General features: G+C 39.2%; 1 protein-coding gene across 1 annotated transcript in view; it reads left to right on the forward strand.

Moving 5' to 3' along the window:
- Nucleotides 1-19,854, forward strand: part of RUNX1T1 (RUNX1 partner transcriptional co-repressor 1) — a 134,254-nt gene that overhangs the window by 99,579 nt on the left and 14,821 nt on the right. The window contains 4 exon segments of the mRNA XM_072803950.1: nucleotides 4,338-4,423; nucleotides 4,957-5,158; nucleotides 14,066-14,134; nucleotides 19,122-19,312. Of these exon segments, the coding sequence (XP_072660051.1) occupies nucleotides 4,338-4,423; nucleotides 4,957-5,158; nucleotides 14,066-14,134; nucleotides 19,122-19,312 (548 nt within the window).

Genomic DNA, 19,854 nt, shown 5'->3' on the forward strand with positions numbered 1-19,854 from the left:
TCGAGCTATTCATAAACTGAGAGCAACAGTCCATCTTTTCTTCTTTTTCCATCTCCTGTGTCCACACTGCTTTCCAGCAGGACTTCTCTCGTCAGCTAATTGCTGATGGACCTTCCTGACTAGTAGGGTTGGTGGGCAGGAGAGTGGAACTAGCAGGGAGTGAAATCCAAGTGGAAAACTAGAACACAGGGCTGAGGACATAGAAGTCTGGGAACCACGGTGAGCTAGTTACCCACTACTTGAATAGCAGGCACAGTGTTGTTAGGCACAGACAGAGAGAACATGAGCAGAAGTTTATGTAAACTTTCTCACTAGGTTGCTAGCCAACAGGGCTGCCATATTTGGGTCTTCTTGCCTTTCTTTCTACATTTAACCCTCCAAATGCTCAGAAAGTAGAAAAGGAGGGTCAGAGCGAGGGGAGGGGCGACTGCCGCCCTTGTGAGATAGTCCCAACAGAAGTTCAGCTTTCCCACAACACTCATTGCCACATTTATATAGTGTTTCAGACAAATGGCTAAGCCTATGACTTGTGCTTTCTTAATAGCCAATCTGTCTAATGTTCGCTTAGCAAGAACTCTCAAAAGTGAGTATGTCATTTCTCAGTCTGGATGGGTATTTTGATCCCCAAATCAAATGTGGTAACAACCTCCTTCTTTTTTTTTTTTTTTAATTTTTATTTATTTATGATAGTCACAGAGAAAGAGAGAGAGGCACAGACATAGGCAGAGGGAGAAGCAGGCTCCATGCACTGGGAGCCCGATGTGGGATTCGATCCCGGGTCTCCAGGATCGCGCCCTGGGCCAAAGGCAGGCGCCAAACCGCTGCGCCATCCAGGGATCCCAACAACCTCCTTCTAAGTAAAGGCCTTGCCATTTATTTATGACTTTAGGCTCCAAAAGCATAATTGCTCATTTTCAAATAGAAGCGGAGTCACCCGGTCATCGTAAGACCCATTCAAGATATCCTACTTTTATAGGTGCTAGAAAATGGCCTCTTCGTTAGGCAGCAAATGCTATTTTATAAAATATTAGTTCCAGTGCACTATAAAGTAATCAGCAAGGAAGTAATTAGGCTTATGTGCAATGATTATGTTTTCATCGAGTAATGTAAAATATCCCTTTATGAATTATATCTGTACCCACTGGTTTTATGTGATTTTTTTTCTTCAGACCACGTTCCTTACCTTTTAATTATATTAGCTTATAAAACTAATAGTGCTAATCTCTATAAATATGTGAACTACTTAACCATCCCTAAAGTCTGGCAGAGTTTAGTGTGTGTACGCGTAAAATAAAATCTTGATGTATGAGTAACAAATTATGGTGCTACATCAGGCTGCCATTTTGAGAATATAAAAATTGTCATAAAGGTATACTTAGTCTAATATGACTCATAAATGCCTATTATGTAGAGATATACACTCACTAGAATCTTTTAATAAAATACCTTTACCAGCAGTATTAGTTTATAAGTAAACTGAAGCGTTTTAGTCTAGTTAGCTAAAATCTTTTAAACTACAGGAATCAGTTAGGATTCGACATTATTGTCAAATTTGCCCACAAATGAAAATGTGCTCTTTAATGATTATGAGCTATTTTCCCCTAGTACATCCCTCTGGTATTGTGAATGTAAATGAAAATTGTGTGGTGATGAATATTTAAGCATCTGAAATAGAGAAATTAATAAGTGTAAAATTTTGAGTTGACTTAGTTTTTCCTTTTTCAAGATTTGATTCTATCTAACAAATGACCTTCAGAACTCAGAAGCAGCAAATGATGTATTTTCTCACCAAGTTCTTAGGCTCAAACATGTTTCTAATGTACTTTTTTTTTTCTTTAATGAGATGAAGCTTAGCAGTATTCCACAAATGTTGGAATCTCATTAGTCACAGACATCCTGTGGCTCATTAATATTACTCCAGGTGTTAGAGCTTCTATCATCATTGACTTAGATCTGTTGAATTTTTGAAACTTTTTTTTAAGATGTTATTTATTCATTTATTTATTTATAGCACACTAGTGGGGGCTAGGGGAGGTGGAGGGTCACATAGAGGGAGAGAGAAAGAATCTCAAGCTGACTCCACACTGAGTGTGTGAGTGTGGAGCCTGATGTGGAGCTTGATCCCACAACCTTGAGATCATGACCTGAGCTGAAATCAAGAGTCAGATGCTCAACTGACTGAGCCACCCAGGCACTTTTGAAACTTCTGAGATCTCTAGAGTTCTTGGTCCTTAAAAGCAAATAGTAAGATGATTCCATTGTGAAAAGTTGATGCCATATTTATATCTTAATCACTCTCTGGTTGTTTTCTGTGATGACTCATTTCATCGGTAGTGTTTTTATTTCCTAAAACACAAGCAACAAATAAGTCAACAAAAATTACATATTTGCAAACATTTCAACTTGAAATAGTCACAACAAACAGAGTAATAACTAAATATTCCTTTCCCCCAATGTCTTTTCTATTATGCAAATTATTAACACATATTTTGCAATTTTACTTTTTTACCAATAGGTGGCATTGACAATTTTAACTTTAAAAATATATCTCGGAACATGTTCTAATTAGGCAAGAATGATGTGAAGCGATTTGTGTTTTTATTTCATCTGAGAAAGTGCTGTCATGTGTTTGTGCACCTCCATCAGCTATAAATTAAATCGAATTTCATGGTTGGCTAAAGAGAGTCATGTGGCTCATTATCTTTATTTCTCTAAATCATGTGAAAGAAGGGACTTCCAACTACTCTGACTTTACAGAAAGTGAATTGCATATCTCATAAGTCTTATTGTCCTTCAACGACCACACGATGGCCTCTTGAGAAGGAGCCTGGGTGCCTAGAAGTCCAAAACATGCCACATTTAATTAGCTATTCAGAGTAATGGTGTGAGAAGCACTAACCAAAAAAGGAGTTTTAATCATTTAAAATGTTAACTATTGCCCTACTCCAGTGCCTTTCCTTTGTAGTAGAAACTGAGGTGTTTCCTCCATACCGAATTTGTAAGACAAGCATCATGTTTCCTGGCATTTCTGATCACAGCCTTGCACTCTGTTCTCTCAGAGAGACACATTTGTTTTCTATTTTGATGAGCATTTTGCCTAATTGCTCATGTCTATTGCTGTTGTTGCTGACTCGGTAAGTATTTCCCTGTTCTCTTTCTACATTGTACCTTAACTGTGATACTAAAGAGCATCAATAATTGATGCTATAGATTACGAATTGAGATAGATTTTCAGTTTTTTGGTTTGGATTGAAGATATTTGTCCAAAATTGGGGCGCCTGGGTGGCTCAATTAGTTAAGCATCTTTTGATTTTGGCTCTGGTCATGATCTCATTCGTGGTCATGAGATCCAGGCTGGTGTCAGGCCCTGTGCTCAGCAAGGACTCAGCTTGAGATTGTCTCTCTCTCCTCCTACCTCTTCCCCACCCCACTCCCCATTTGCTCTCTCTCGCTCAAAATAAATAATTAAAATCTTTTATAAAAGGATATTTGTCCAAAATTATATCTGATATGTTGAATTTTTCATAACTGGTATCCAGTTTATTTTTAAAAAAAAATTTTGGTGAATCAGGGCAGCCCAGGTGGCTCAGCGATTTAGCGCCGCCTTCGGCCCAGGGCGTGATCCTGGAGACCTGGGATCAAGTCCCACGTCAGGCTCCCTGCATGGAGCCTGCTTCTCCCTCTACCTGTGTCTCTTCTTCTCTCTCTCTCTGTATCTCTCATGAATAAATAGATAAAATCTTAAAAAAAAATTTTTGGTGAATCAAATGAGTATATATTGCTTTCATATTATGCAAGACCTCTCTTCATGGCCTAATTTCATCATGGAGGTACATGCAGCAGGATTGTGTTCATTTGCCTATGCTGAAGTGTGGAAAAATTTTACCATGCTTGTTTTGGAAAAGCACATTCCTGCCCTTGTACAGTGATTCATGCTGTCTTTATTTTGAATGCTAGAAAGCCATACTTTGAAACCACTTAATGTCTCCATGTGGTTTCTCATATTTATTAAGAGTTAGAATATATTTATATTTCCAGTTTGGGAACATTATAGGGATAACTGACTCAGTGCTTGGTGTCACTTTACTCCCCATTTCTTTGTATGTATAAGAAAGAATTCCGACCATATGACCTCTAACATTCCTCCTCGTTTTGACATTTTGTCATTCTATGAAGAGCCCATTAAGTAACGGTGAGTGTGGGCATGATTTATGTCTCCATTCAAAATCGAATACATTTTCACATCATTTAGTTTAGTCTTTGCTAAGTGCCTCTGTGCATATGGATTATGTCTTGAATGCTGTAGGGTGATTCAGCCTTCTTCTCTACATTCATAGGGTTGCATGGCACACGTCAAGAAGAAATGATTGATCACAGACTAACAGACAGAGAATGGGCAGAGGAATGGAAACATCTTGACCATGTAAGATATTGGTGATCATTTAAGGTTAAAATATGTTTCAGAAACAACTGGAGTGGGATGGGGTTATACGATAAGATAGAAAATTTGGGGATGCTTTGAGAGTATTCTGTTTTGTGCTATCCTTGAATCAAGTAATGAATAGAAATATTTTCAATACCACATAGGATTTGATTTCTCCGTTGATATGAAAACCACTAGCCTAAGTGAAATGTGAGGTCGGGGGAAGGAGTCCTCCAAGCCAGATCAGTGGGTTCCCATCTTACTGCACATGGGCCATTTAGTTTATACAGTGATGGGATTAGCATTGGAAACTTGGCTGTATGCATTGGGCCGAAGTCATAGTCATGAGTCATGTTCAGGCCTACCCCCTTTTACTCACATTGCCATTGACTTGACTCATCTGTTGGACTCCCCATGTCAGGTCTGACCTTTGCAAATACTAGACTGAAGCCTGTGGGAGGGCTGGCCCGGGGTGGCCGTGTTGCTGACGCTGTGCTCCCCTCTGCATGCTCCCCCTTTGTGCCCCCCTCCAGCTGCTGAACTGCATCATGGACATGGTGGAGAAGACGCGGCGCTCCCTCACGGTGCTGCGGCGCTGCCAGGAGGCCGACCGCGAGGAGCTCAATTACTGGATCCGGCGCTACAGCGACGCCGAGGACCTGAAGAAAGGCGGCGGCGGTGGCGGCGGCCACTCCAGACAGCAGAGTCCGGTCAACCCGGACCCGGTTGCACTAGGTACCCGGCCTTGGGGGGGGGGGGTGGTGACACGCGGGACCAGGATGCCTCATGACTAATATACGGGGTGCATGGGACCCTGAGAGCCGTCAGCGTCTAAGGGGTCTTTGCAAACATATGGGGCACATGGGCCCCCAAGAGCAGTCAGGATAGGCACCCCCGGCAAGCCCAGTGTCTCTAAGATGGAGCCCGCAGGTCAGCCTGCAGAGGGGCGGTCACCAGATGGCAGCTCCTTCCGTGGTGACACGGGTTCCCAGGGTCCCTGTGTCACGGAGACGTGTGCCTCCCCACTTGCTCTGTGCAAGGACCAAATCCTCAGGGAGTGCCTGGGCTTCCGTGCCTGCAGCAGGCTCTCCAGGGACCTGCTACCGCTGGCAGGGCTGGATGCGTGTTGTCCGATTTTTTAATTGGAGGCCCAGTCCCTATGACAGCCTTGTTTTCCAGCCGTATCTCTTACATGAATACAACACTCGACCAGGAAGAAAGACCTAACGGTGACACAGGCTACTACTGCTGCCGCTTGCAAATTAGTGACGAAGGTAGCGCTGCCTTCTGGGGATTTGACTTTACCGTAGATTGCATAAGACCTTCATTTTTTTTTTTTTTCAAATTTTTATTTAAATTCTGGTTAGTTAACATATCGTGTAATATTGGCTTCAGGAGTTCATAAAGCTCTTATTAATTTTAGTTACCTATACGACTTAATAGAATTGTGTGTTAGTAATTTGTTAATATGTAGCCATATCTATTATTGATACATGGAGATTGTGATGATATTCTATTTATAACCTCAACAAATACATGGAAAGAGATCTTAAGCCTCGGAGAACTTTTGAGTCGCCTATGAACTTTTGCCTTGATTAATAACAAGATGTCACCATTTATACTGCCAGCTACTACAGGAGTTTTCTATCTGAGCAAACTGAGTGGAGATGGATTGGTGTTGATCTGTGTTCTCTCATCTCTTTATTTGTTTAGCCCCACACCTGTCAGCCAACTCAGGGTACAGTCCCTGCTGCAAACGAAAGTAGTTACACATATGCAGATTAATCTCCTGACTTTGGCCTCATTATCCCCCATGGCTGATTATCAAAAACTAAAAAGTTATCCAAGTATCTGGCAATTGATCATATGATCCTTTTTATTGAAATTATTCTTAGACAATAAAGTGCCTTTTGTTTTTTAGGTTTGTGGATTGCTGCTAATCCCTAAATGCTGAATGGGTATTGCCATAAGTATTCTATAAAGAAAGATTCCAAGTCAACTTACTTTACCCACTTACCTAGTGGGTAGTAAAATGTGGGTAGTAAACTGTGCTTTATTTTAAAGCACATTTTAAAGACAAATGTACATTTGTTAGGTTAAATTAAGACAAGAAATGAAAATAGATTTAAGTTTAATTTGAACCAACATTGGTCCACATAAAACTATTTGGAGCAGAGTTGAGTAAATATCGTGGTTTTTTTACTTCCTTATTGTAAACAAAAAATGGTTAATCAAGATAGATCTGTTCAGGACAAATAAAGGGGGTCTTTTGTAACCATCCAGTGTAGGCAGAAATTGAAGACTTAAGTGAAAGTGTTGAGTTTAACGTGCTTTATTGAACAGATTTGTTGAGTCAGTACATACTTACTGAATGTTTACTGGGTGCCAGGTTTTGTGTTAGGCAATGGAATAAAGGAATAAAAGCCTACCTTCCTTCCCTTGAGGAACTTTTGCTCTACTGGAGAAGATAGGCAGGGCAGGAGCTAATGGCCTAGCTCCCGACGGCCACTTCAGTTAAGTCCCCTGAATGGACAGGATCAGTATTATTTGCTGCCAACTATAAAAGAAAAAGTTCAGAAACTGATGGGACTTCATGCCTGAGTGAGTTATTTTCAGTACACAGAATTAGAGGACATTATATCCTCATCACTGTTGTGTACACATTCTGGTGATACAAATGTATCCATTTCTCTGTAAACTAAAAGAATAAAACTGGTTTTAAAAACTTCTTAGGAGTACACAAATTATATTATTTCTAATGATGCTTAATGAATTCATAGTTGTGGTAATACGAGGTGACTTAGGCCTTAAGCTTCTGTAGATTGTGTTATTCAAAGACTACAAGCATTCCCTTTCTTTGCGTGGACTCTATTTTTCTTTTAACAGTCATGTTAAGTAGAACAGACAGTCATGTTCATTAGGGCCACAGAACCCTAGATTGCCTTTTAAGAAACCATCACAACTTGAGAGATAACATGTCAAGAGCCACACAATGTGTGAGTTTAAGCGTCTCGCATGTCGTATCATCGTGTGTCCTTTCCTAGCCTTGAAGCCTGTGAGTTTTGTTCTGTGGGGCTGAGCTGTGGCTCTGAGACAGTCGGTGCTTTGTAATCATGGGCCATGCTCATTCACATTAAGTGTTCTCTAAGGTTCTCTCCTAGGTTTTGGAGTTGAATGTATTGATGTGTAAAGAAAGATTGCCTGATGAGTCTGATTTTTGCCACTGGGAAGTGTGTCATGGTGTTTGTGTGTGTGTGTGTCTAGATAAGAACTATGACTATGCCTATGTCTTTGTGTACACATAGATCTCTGGACCTTACATTACCCCTCTTGCTTTGAGTTCAATTCTCTCAATTCTGCAGCTGCTACAGAGGTCAAATGAGACCTGCAGAGCTTCAGAATAATATTGTAAGAGATATCTTTAGTTCAAAATATTTCCTTGGTTACCTCCCTAGCTTGGAGACACTGGCAATGTTTAGTCACACACACATTCTGAGCATGTTTGAATTGCATTTGGGAACTGGACAGTGAGAACGTAACCTCCATGACCACTCGGTTGTACTTGTTCAGCTTATTCCTGTTCTCACTCTTGAAATATATCCATAGTGTTAAGTCAGTGTAAGGGATCAGTTAGAGAGCATGATTAATCTATTACTAATTGAATCTTCGGAGTTTTCCTTAGATAGTAATTAAATAAAGGCTATTTGGAATAGCCTCTTGAACAGTCTTAAAATTGAGTACACCCCGAGCCCATGATGTCGTTTTAATTCAGAAACAGGTTGGTATCATGAAGGACTCTTCAAAAGATTAGATTTTTCCTTGAGATCCTAAGATTTATATTACTTTTATTCTTATTATTCACTTTCCAAGAAAAACCCCAAATATTCAAGGACTAAAATTAGAAAGCAAAGTTTAAAAGAATTGTCTTCTTTTCAAAGTATGGTTTGTTCTTGGTACATTTAAGTTGCATTATGGTGTGAATTTCACTGAAGAATGAGCTGATGGCACCAGAATTGACAGGATCACTGAAGTAGAATTGCTTTTGTACATATACATGGGTAGCTGCTGGTTAGCACTTCAAGTGATTGTTTATCTGGGTCCCTGGCTGCTGCTTTTCTCCTCCTATCTCCATTCATCTTTTTGTCAGTATGCTGTTCATATCACTCTCTCGGCTCCCAATATTTCATTTCTTTCAAGCTATCTTCTTTTTACTGCCTGTGTACTATTCTAGAATCCTCCTACAGTTCATCTCGTATCTGTGTGCCTTCCCTCCATGTTTCTCAAGAAGTTCTCTGTACCATTAGGGCTAAAAGAGTTACCCAATGATGAACTAATTTTGGAGCCTGAGACATAAATCTCCAAAATAGGAATGATGTGTTTTCCATTTTTTTTTTTTTTTTTGTAATGTTTGAATAGCATGATGAGAGTGTATTAAATTCTGAAAATACCTTCGTGTATGTTTTGGTAAGAGTTTACTTCCTGCTAGCAAGAGAAATGTCAGACGATTTTGTTTGTTTGTTTGTTTTAAACGGAATGAAAAGTCCAGTTGATAAGTCCTCAAAAAGGCAAGAAAATTCTAAGTTTGGCAAATTAATACCACCCGTGCCTCAAGTAGATAAGGAAGTTGGTATTTTAAAACTCCTCCGGCCAGCAACCTTTCTTGTTGTCCTATAATTGAATTATAGAATTTCTCATTACTGTCTAAAACCTTAGGAAATCTAGCCTGAAGGTTAAAAGCACAGATTGTCTGTGCTTGAGCCCCTACTTCCTCTTCTTCCTAGTTTTTTCACCTCTGGCAAGAACTCTGTGCCTCAGTTTCCTTATCTATAAAATGGGAATGGTAATGATATATACTTCATACATATGAAGTTTCTGTAGTCATTGAGTTAACAGATACAAACTCTTCAGGACAGTGCCTGACCCATAGTAGATGTGATCAAAATAATAGCTGTTATTATTATTTCTAATACATTATCTCAAAAATAACTTTAAAGGACAGTGGTACACAAAACCTCCCTGCTTTGCATCCAAGATTATAAAAGTAGAGTAGATTCTTAAGGGTTTTTTTTTTTTCATTCTGAAAATACTTCCAAACAGAAATTTTTAGGTGGCTACTTTATTTCACAGGCAGAAAAACTAGAAAAGGGGAATTCTATTTTTTTGTTTTTGTTTTTTGGGTTTTTTAGATTTTATTTATTCATGAGAGACACACAGAGACAGGTAGAGACACAGGCAGAGGGAGAAGCAGGCTCCCTGCGGGGAGTCCCATGTGGGACTCGGTCCTGGAACCCCAGGATCACACCCTGAGCCAAAGGCAGACGCTTAACCACTGAGCCACCCAGGTGTCCCTGAAAAGGGGAATTCAGAATTAAATGCAGTATACCTGTTGTACCTCTGGGACCATCATTCATAAACTACCAGGCAATGGAGAAATAGTTTGCTCCCAACCAAAGAAATACATCCTTTCTTACTATCAAATTATGAAAACCACAAACACACTGTTCAGAGTATACTGCATATAAAAGTTTATAGAGTTTTATATTCTTATATTGATTCCTTTAAATCACATCATGAAATTCATTTCAAGACCATTCAGCTGAGCTCCTAAGTAAAGTGCCCACTGTATTTAAGTATATTGGGTTTAAAAAGATGGGCGTATTAGTTAAATATACCCATATTTTAAAGACGAGAAGAGATGATTGCCTCCTGGAGCACTAGGTGTTTTTATTGTTAAAAACAGAAATCGTAATAACAATTCTAGCTTCTAGGTTTGGTTTGGGCTTCTGAAACATAATATTGAAGTTTCTGAATTATCCTTACAAGTAATAAGCAGCATTTGTAAAGATGAACTCACTTAACTCATCCTTGCTTTCGGTGGTTTTTGTGATAGATATTATCATGATCTCAGCCTCATTCTGCCCACTACAGGATGAAGGCCATACCCAGGTGCTGCCAAGCTATGAGCCTTGCTGTCCTGGGTCACATGAGGTCCCATTGGTTCTCCAAAGGCTATCAGCTCATCCCTTCATATTTATTGATGGCGGCCCTGGCTGTATCTAGTACCCAATGGTCTCCATTCTGTTGTAAGTGTAGTGCATCTTCCTTTTCCTACATCATAGATTGCTTTTTCTGTTCCTCCACTTGCTTGTAACAACTCCCACGCCCTGACACAGTCCCTGTCTTCATAGATGTGTTCTCTTCTCGAAGCTCCTCCTCTTCTCCTCTCACCCCCAAGCAGTTTGCCTCCCAAAGCAAGCCAGACTCAATTTAGGGCTTTTTCTATAATTTTGCAGTCTTTTGGTAGTTATGTTTCACATTTTAAAGCATCTCCAGAGGCTTATCTGTCTTTGTTATTACGACTGCATTTTAATACAACTATCCATTTTATAACAACTGGTACTTTATAGGTGGCCAAGATTTAATGGTTAAAAATTAGCTTCTTTAAAATCTGGGCCTTAAAAACATAAGGTGTTTTGCATATGTTTGTCTAGAGCAGTCAATATTCTAAATGAAGAACGTCCTAGGAGGGAAGTTGTCTTTTGTAATGTTGAGCGACTTCAGGACTTTTTTTTGTTGTTGTTGTTTTAAACTCAATATTGCCAATATAGACATTGTTATTGCTGCTACTTCAACAGAAGAGAAGATAGTACATCTATTAGTCATTTGGTTTTCTGTAGCAATTGTAGTATTCATCAGGGTATCAAAAATAGATTCTGAGGAGTACATCTACTGATCACTCCATTCATTTGGTTGGTAGACCTGATGTTTAGCTAAGACACAGTAACTTAGAACTAGAGAGGATATTGTAAAATGTGTGTGTGTGTGTGTGTGTAAATCTATATATATTCTAAAAATAATCTGCCTTTAGATTCTTCTCTTATTTTGAAAATAAATTCTTCTAGAAAGTAGGATGAGATTATGAAAACTTTTACTTGACTGGCTTTGGTGTTTCTATCAGGTTTCAAGGTCAGATGCAGTTTGAGTCTATATGTCACTGAGAATTTTAGGGATATATAGCCAACTTGAAATACTGCACAACTTTCCAGTGTGGTATATGGACCCTCACAATCTCTACTGTAAAGCGCCTGGGAAGGTGGGTGCCTGAATAAGCCTTATACATTATCTTTGAGTAAATTTGGGAACTATAAACATTCCTGAGTTTTAAATAAAATTTATAAAAGTATCATATAAGAAATTTGAGGCCTTTCCAACAGGACTAAGACAGGGAATTACTAACTATGGAAATAACTTTTATACCCAAGTGACATATTCTTAAGGAATAAAAAATTACTGTTTTGCATATTGCTTAATCCAAATCTCTTGAGAGGTATTTTTGCTTGTTTTCTTTTTCCTTTTTCTTTTCTTTTCTTTTCTTTTCTTTTCTTTTCTTTTCTTTTCTTTTCTTTTCTTTTTTTTCTTTTCTTTTCTTTTCAAGTTTTCTGCTATGTGGATATAACTGCTGGGAGAAAAGAGAAACTTGAAGGTGCTTTTTTCCACCTTAATTATTGATGAGGAAATAAGTATCCATTCTTACTGGACAGCCTTCTGAATAATAGTAACAGTGATAACAGTAATGAGGGTAATAGCATCTAATGTCTAATGAGAGTTTGGAATGTGCCGTGCCAAGCATGTAATAGGAAGTACTTCTCTCAGTCTCCACAGCAGGGCACTCAGATGTTGTACTGGTGTCCCCACTTGCAGATGTGGTGACTGAGACACAGAGAAACTAACTTGCCCAAATGCCACCTGACTAGCAGGTGACAAAGCCAAGATTCAACGTGACTGGCCTCCAGTGATCTCTGTTCTGCTTAGGCAATCTGGGGCAGTAATTAGTTTCTTCCATGCATGGCCTTTGGATAACCTAACGTTACCCTTCCCATTCCCTGTAATAACGATTGGCCACGATAGCTTTTACCAAGCTATTGATCTTTTCTTAATCCAATACATGGAACTTTTTTTTTTTCTACTTTGGAGAAGGCATGATTTTTCAGTTTGTCTTCAGACTTCACATACCTATTCTTATATATAAATCAAGATCTAGTCCTAAAAAGCTGCCATAGGTTTTATCTCTGTTTCATTGTGTCATATGGCTAAATGTGAAGTTGATTACACTTTATTTCTTCTGGAAATAGTTTTAGTGGTGTGGAAGGTAATCCTGACAAATCTAATTAACCACATCACATTTCCTTGAAGTCGTGTGCGCACCAAACAGTTTTATCTAAGCTGTTTTGTGAATGAAAATTACTTAAATGAAGACGCTTTGGTTTTCATCATTTTTCTTATAGAAATCAATGTATGCATGAAAATACCCAATAAGAATGGGTATTTCAAAGTCTGTCTGATTATCAAGGAATCATGAAATTGTAAAGTTTAAAAAATGTGTTTATTTGCAATAATTATAGATCTAAGAAACATTGCAAAAATAATACAGAGAGTTTCCAGATAGCCTTCATTAATCTATAATAAGCATTTGCTAATTCAGAATAGTTGTGGAAATCTTCAGTTTTAGCCGCTGATAATCTATGTACCATACAAAGAATCAAAACATTCAGATTTATTTAAGGCATTCGAATGTAAAATGATATATACTTAGCTAAATAGATCATTCTTTTCTCTGTTTCCCATATTCTGTATTCTGCTATTGACATTTCTTATAAATGTAAGGAAAATTTTAATTCCTTGAAATTTATCCCGGGTTAAATGATTATTTTATTTATAAAAGTTGAAATAATTTTTTTTCCTGCCCCCACACCTCTAAATACATAGGCTTTCATTGAAAACTCAGTATGGAAGACTTGTAGTATATACTTTAACTATGGAAGACTGTGTACACTTTATCTTCTATCATATATGGAAAAATATAAAATGTCATTTCCATGAACATGTTATTTTGGAGGTTAGCATTTCGACATCAACTTTATTATGACCTGTTTTCCCAGACTTTTAAATTTTGACAAGGATAAGCACCTCATTTCATTTTCTGTGAAACACCATTTTCTGTTTTAGAAAGCATGTACTAATCCTCTTTGTTAACTGAATATCTCTGAATCCATTCTAATGATTCTTTCTTCCTTCCACCCATGTCAAATCCATATGATCCAATTTGTGTGAAAATGTTTAGTGCTCAGCGAGATTTTTAAGAAGTAATTAAGTGTAAGAACTGGTTAGCCATGGAGGGTAAGACTCGCTATTTATTGAAAGGTGGTGGAAATCAGAGCTATGTGAAAATTATATTAGCTTAAGATTGGCTTTTTTGACTACCAATTTGACTCTTGAAAAGAAAACTACCAAATACAATTTATTTTCTTTAACACAATCAAGTATGCCTATAGAAGCTCCCACAATGAGAGAGTGTTGGGAGCAGCGCTCCCAGACATCATATTGTATAATGCAATCATTGAAGTTGTTTAATTTTGAGCATACAAGGCATTTAGACCAATGACCTTCTGTTTTCCTTGAGTTCTGACGACTGGCCTTGCTATTTGTGTTTATTTTCTAGAAGCGGAATGCTCAGCCTTTTAAAATTACGTTTTTGTAGAGCAGCCAAGAGACCGGGCATTGCTTGCTTCTATTCTGTGTAATGACATAACATGCTTATGGTGCTTTCTTCTTCTCCCCACCCGCTTTGCATCCTTTTCCTAGATGCGCATCGGGAATTCCTTCACAGGCCTGCTTCTGGATACGTGCCAGAGGAGATCTGGAAGAAAGCTGGTAAGAACTGTTGAAAAACACGAGTCTAGTGTTCTGGCAGCTGTGCACAGTTGTTCATGCAGCGATGTGAGGAGCGACAAGGAGGGCCTTTACTGCTAACAACAACAAAAACAAAACAGCCCCCCACCACAAACCCAAATTTTAAAGTCCTAATTAATATTCTTCAACCAGGCCTGATTAGAACACGGAATAGTTTTTATTTTAGTAGCATCTGCTAGTGCCACGTAATTGACCGTCTGGCAGTATTTCTGTTTTAAACCCCTGTTTCTCAGGTGGTAACATGGTTTCAGGCTGAAAGCTGGCATAAGAGGTCTCAGCTTGCATGCAGTTTATTCTTAATGAAAAAAAAAAAAACAAAACAAAGATCTAATGCCTTAGAAATTACATTGCGTACATCAGTCTTTGCTCCTGATTTTAAAAAATTCAGATATAATTGACATGTCTCTGAAGTTTAAAAATCCCAGCAAAACTAGTTGTCTTGTTGAGGCACTCTGAGATTTTATGATTACGATTACAATTTAAAATTGATCTTCTCTGCTAATTAATATTCAGTGGCCCGAGCGAAATTATTTCCTAAGTGAAATGACAAAGTTCCCTTCCGCGTACATTATCAGATTTTCGTTAAGAGATACTGCTCTGCATTTTCAGGCTGATTTAAAGTTCTTGGTGACACACTGACTTCAGAAAGTTCAGATCTGGCAGGATCTTGGTGGAATACCAACACTTAAAAAGTGGAGCTAAAGCCTTGCAAAAGCTGACTCAGGAGAGAAAGCGTAAAACCTGTTTCAGGAGTTCAAGTCGACATAACAGACACAAACTGTGGCTTTGAGCTGCTGTAACTCCAACTATTAAAATAGTTTGACTTGAGAAACTGGAAAATGCTGTTTCTGCAAAGGGTCAAATGAGTGTAAGGCTCTAACCCTAATGAAAATGAAATAGTGAAGGGAAAAGGGTCTCTTTGGGTTGTGATTTGACCAAGCCATGTCTGTAGTTCTTTGCAGTTTGGCTGATGCTCTGACCATTTGGCTCTTAGCCAAGTATTTTTAAAGATTTTCTAATAAATACCTGGTTTTGTAAGAGTGATAAGGAATTTCTGAATCCAATAGTATGCTAGGCCTACTAGCTTGGCCAGAGAACCCGAGGGTTCTCTTGCATGTCCAATATACAAATCAGATAGATTATTCAGCTTAAAGGTGATATAGGTTGCTCAGCTGCATAGTCTTACCAGATTTACAGTATCACCTCTAAGGAGATTTCTTCATGGGCCATGGGCTACTCCCAAGCTGTTAAAATGTGCTGAGTGTCACTTATTTGGAAAAAGAATTGCTCTATCTGCTTTCTGACCACTTTTTCTTCCCCATTCTTAAGCTGTCATTGCAACTTACTCCAAGAAGAGACACAAAGAATTGCCCTTTTGGACAGCAGAAGGGATGGCATTTTATGTTGAGGGAGAGAGTCTTTCCTCTGCCTTTCCCTTATTTATGTGTATTTAAGTTAAATCCATGATAGTTCATAAAGAAAAAAGTGACAGTAAAGTCTTGTGTAATCCAAATTCCTTTTCCGTGCTATTATCTGCTCAAGTCTTTGTTTGACTGCTATTAAGTGCGAGCAGATTTTTCTGAATATACCACCTTTGTTGGAAAGTCAACTTGAATAGCTAGGCACAAAGGAAGTCCTACCATAAGTGGTAAGCAATTGGAAGCAGATTCAAAACTGCACTATATATTTTCCACTTAATCAGGTTCTTTAAAAATTTGACATGTTGTAATTCTATTGAGTCCACTATTATTTTTCTTCCCTGTTTTTGCGGGTTCCTGAAACTAATTCTGGGAATACTTGACATGGTGGGGGTTGTACAGTAGAAAAAGAGCAACATTTGCTCCTGTTGTATCTGTGCTCTCTAAGAAGGGTTAAACCTTCTCACACAAATGCCTGGAAATTTTTTTTTAGATGTGCCTATATTCTATCCTAGGTCTTCAATCTAAAATACGACTTGGAAGTGGGGTTGGTTAAATTTCTGTTGTTCTCACAGTGGTATCCCAATCTGCTGCACAAAAACAGTTTGGGGATGGTTTTCTATGGATGGATGCTAATATTAAGGAGTGTATTAAATCCCCAAAGTACAGGTGACAGTTTCATCTGGAAATCTTGAATAACTGCTTATAATATTTATCTTTATAGGCTTCTTAAAAAGCGTTTCTAGTGTTTACAGTGTCAAGGCATCCAGCGTGATGAAAACACCAAGGGCAGAATGTGACATCTGCACTCAGCTTGTTACAATTTGAAAGCTTTTTTTTCCCCCCAAGATTCTAAAATTTGCTATGAGCAAATTTTTTTTTTTAGAAGAAAACCTATAAAGTGTGTCTTTGCAATCAAAGTATTATACATTACCTTTGTGGCAAAGATAAGTAAATAAAAGAAAGTTTAAAGCGTTTGAAAAATATCAAAGGAGTAGAGCTCTCAAAATTCAGTGTAGTATATAACCAGTGCAGCCTTTGTCACAGAAAACTATAATTGCAAAAAGTATGTCCTGTGCATGAAAGTATATTGTATAATATTTAGCACCGTTGTATGTTGAGATGATTTCAGACTTGCAGAAAAGGTACCAAAAAAAAAAGGGTATATAAAAAAATTCCCTTGCTTTAATATCTTTCTTTTCCTCTTTCCTTCCCTCCCTTTTTTTCTCTGTTAGGCATGTTTTTCCCCAACCACTTGAGAGTAAGTTGCAGATGTGATGCCCTTTTACCCTAAACATTTTAGTGTGTGTTTCCAAAGCACAAGGACATTCTCTTATATAACTACAAGTACCAAAATCAGGACATGAACAGTTTGTAACCCACAGACCCCATGCAAATTCTACATGTTGCGCTATTGAGTCTAACAATGTAATAGTGTAACAATACACAGTTTTACATATTTTGGATCCTAACAAATGTTGGAGGCTGCATCAGTTTTCCCCTATAATTAGTATTTTTAAAAGCAACAGAAAAAGTAACAGAACACACCATACAGGTATGAAACGTCTTCATAAAATTGAGGGAAAAAATCTAACATAAAGATGGTTTGAAATCACAACCGAGTGTTTTCTTCAGTATATTTCTTTTTCAAACGATCGGTGAATGTTTGCAGTTGGTAATAAATATTCAAGCACCTTGCAAATGTCCTACCAACTCTCTTTGCTGATCTGTATATGCCTGTGGGATTAGAATAGGAATGCATAATTTAAATATAAATTGCCTGATTTGCATACACAATTAGTCAAGCTACAGCTTTGATCGTAAGCAAAAATTATTGTCCTGTATTACCACTTAGATAGAATTTTAATTCACCTTGAATATTCAAACTAAATTAGACCCTGGCTGTCTAGTTAGAAGGGCAGTACTTCCCTGGTGCCCCAGGTCGTTTATGATAGGGTAATAAAGGCATCTTTTCACCTCCTGGTGAAGAAAGAGCTGCAAGCTCTGTGCAGTACTCTGTTTCTATCCAGATTTTAAATGGCATATCTTAAAGCAACCAACAAAGGCTTAACATATTTTAGTTAATATTTCCAGTCTGGATCTTTCCCTTATATTTTAGCTCATAAAACCTAGCAGACAGTGATTACAAATGAAAGAACTTCAGAAATAATGTGGCTAAAGTGACAGAGGCTACAAAATTCATGCTAGCTAATTACTAGCGGAGGGCTTTTGATGATCCTCAAGGCCTGGGCTATAGAAGTGTGAAATAAACCATAGACATTTAAGGAACCATAGGAGTATTTGCATCTCTTACATTTTTAATCTACAGTAAAACATTTTTTTATTAGGAATCTATGTTTTTAATTAAACAGAACATTTAATTAAGGTGCTTTTTAAGTGGGTGAAACAATTAAGTGCAAACACTTGAATGAAACATGTCATAATTAGTTTTAATAGAGTGTTAATTGGTACTAGGTTTGCCAAGTTAATAATTACTGCTTATTAAATTTTCAATTAATCATTGTCATTTTGCTTTGAATAAAGATGAAAATTAGATAAACTAATTTAGGGGGAGGATATTTTCCCTTGTTAATTAGAACAGTTAATTTTTTTAAATGGAAATTACTTGTTTTAGTTGTCAATCTCATATTGTACATTAGTCAAATCTCTGCACCCTTCCCACAGCCAAAAATAAAGAGCTAATTTGACACCTTGCAGGTTTGTAGGCAGGCCTGATTGTTTTGGCCTCTGGTACGATTCAATTACGTTTGTCTCGTGCAACAGTTGGGTTATGCGAAGCTGTGTATTATTTGATTGAGTAGTTGGGCAACAACTGAAAATGAGAAAATTATCTTTAAAGAACCCTAATGCTTAGGGCATATACCCTGTAAGAGCATATTTCCGCATGACTCTGGAGATGACTTAGGAAAAAGAAGAGCCAGATCATCTGTTTAGTCCCAGATTTCCGTTAGCGGTCTACATTGACACGATTGCCATAGTAATTACCTTTCACTCTTGTGCTGTTTCACCAGCAAAATGATCGTTAGCACTTACATATGTGTATGTGTAAAATCCATTCCCCTCGTCTTTGTTTCTGAAAGCTCGACTCATGCCCTCCCTGTGTGCACAGTAACCTATAGCTCTGTGGCAAACCACCTTCTTAACGTGTCTGAATTATCCAGGCAGGTTTCTTGTGGTGGCTTTTGTCCTTCATCTACTTGAGTCGGGTCTCATAATCTTTTCTGGAGACCCTAGTTTGGTAGAAAAGTTGTAGTGATGCTACAGTAGTTTAAAAAGCTATTCCCCGACATGTAAGTTAAAGGAAAAAAAAATAATAAAAAGCTCACCCTTTGTTTTCTGAAATGAATCTCAGAAAGCTGCTGGCTTTTTAGAGAGCCACGAGAAGGGCCCTTGATTGGGCTGTGAGTCACACCGGTTCCCTAGAGTTCTGTGGGGCCGCCCTCAGGGGCCAAGGGTCTGCGCTAATGGGGGCGTGTTTTCTTGTCCCGTGCGGTCCGGCTGGCGCGCAGAGGAGGCGGTCAACGAGGTGAAGCGCCAGGCGATGACCGAGCTGCAGAAGGCCGTGTCCGAGGCCGAGCGGAAGGCCCACGACATGATCACCACCGAGCGCGCCAAGATGGAGCGCACGGTGGCCGAGGCCAAGCGGCAGGCGGCGGAGGATGCGCTGGCCGTCATCAACCAGCAGGAGGATTCGAGCGAGGTGAGGTGCCGGAGGGGGGCTCCCAGGGCAGGCCGGCCGTCCCTCGAACGCCACGGCTCGCTTTGGAGGCCGGGAGGTCATCAGTCAAAACGGGTGTCTGACTGAAGGGCCACTAGTCTTTGCGGGGGGTGGAGGGGTGGAGGGGGGTGCTGGGGGGGGCAGTGCATGCGGAACCCATAAAGGGCTCAGTCAGGTGTTGTCTATTCAAGACCTGAAACAGAAGCTCTGTCAAGAGAGGTGGTTTGTGTACGTGGCGGATCGCAGAATGAAGAGAGGTTCTTACAACCTCCTAGCGCCGTCGAGCCACTCGAAAGTCGGCTCCCCCGGGAGTTGGGGGTTTCACGGAGCCGTCCGCGCCTGCGTGCTCTCCAGCCCCCCTCCCCGCCCCCCACGCGGGTTGGGCCTGTCGTTTGGCAGTTTGACGTTTGTGAGGGATGCTCTGACACAGGCATGTTCTCCACCTTGTCTGTATAACCACTGGGCCGCCCATCTCCTAGCCTCACATCGCGGCCCCAGGTAGCAGCGTCTGGCATTAACTTGAG

Source organism: Canis lupus, chromosome 28 (assembly GCF_048164855.1).
Source record: "Canis lupus baileyi chromosome 28, mCanLup2.hap1, whole genome shotgun sequence".
NCBI classification, from domain to species: domain Eukaryota; kingdom Metazoa; phylum Chordata; class Mammalia; order Carnivora; family Canidae; genus Canis; species Canis lupus.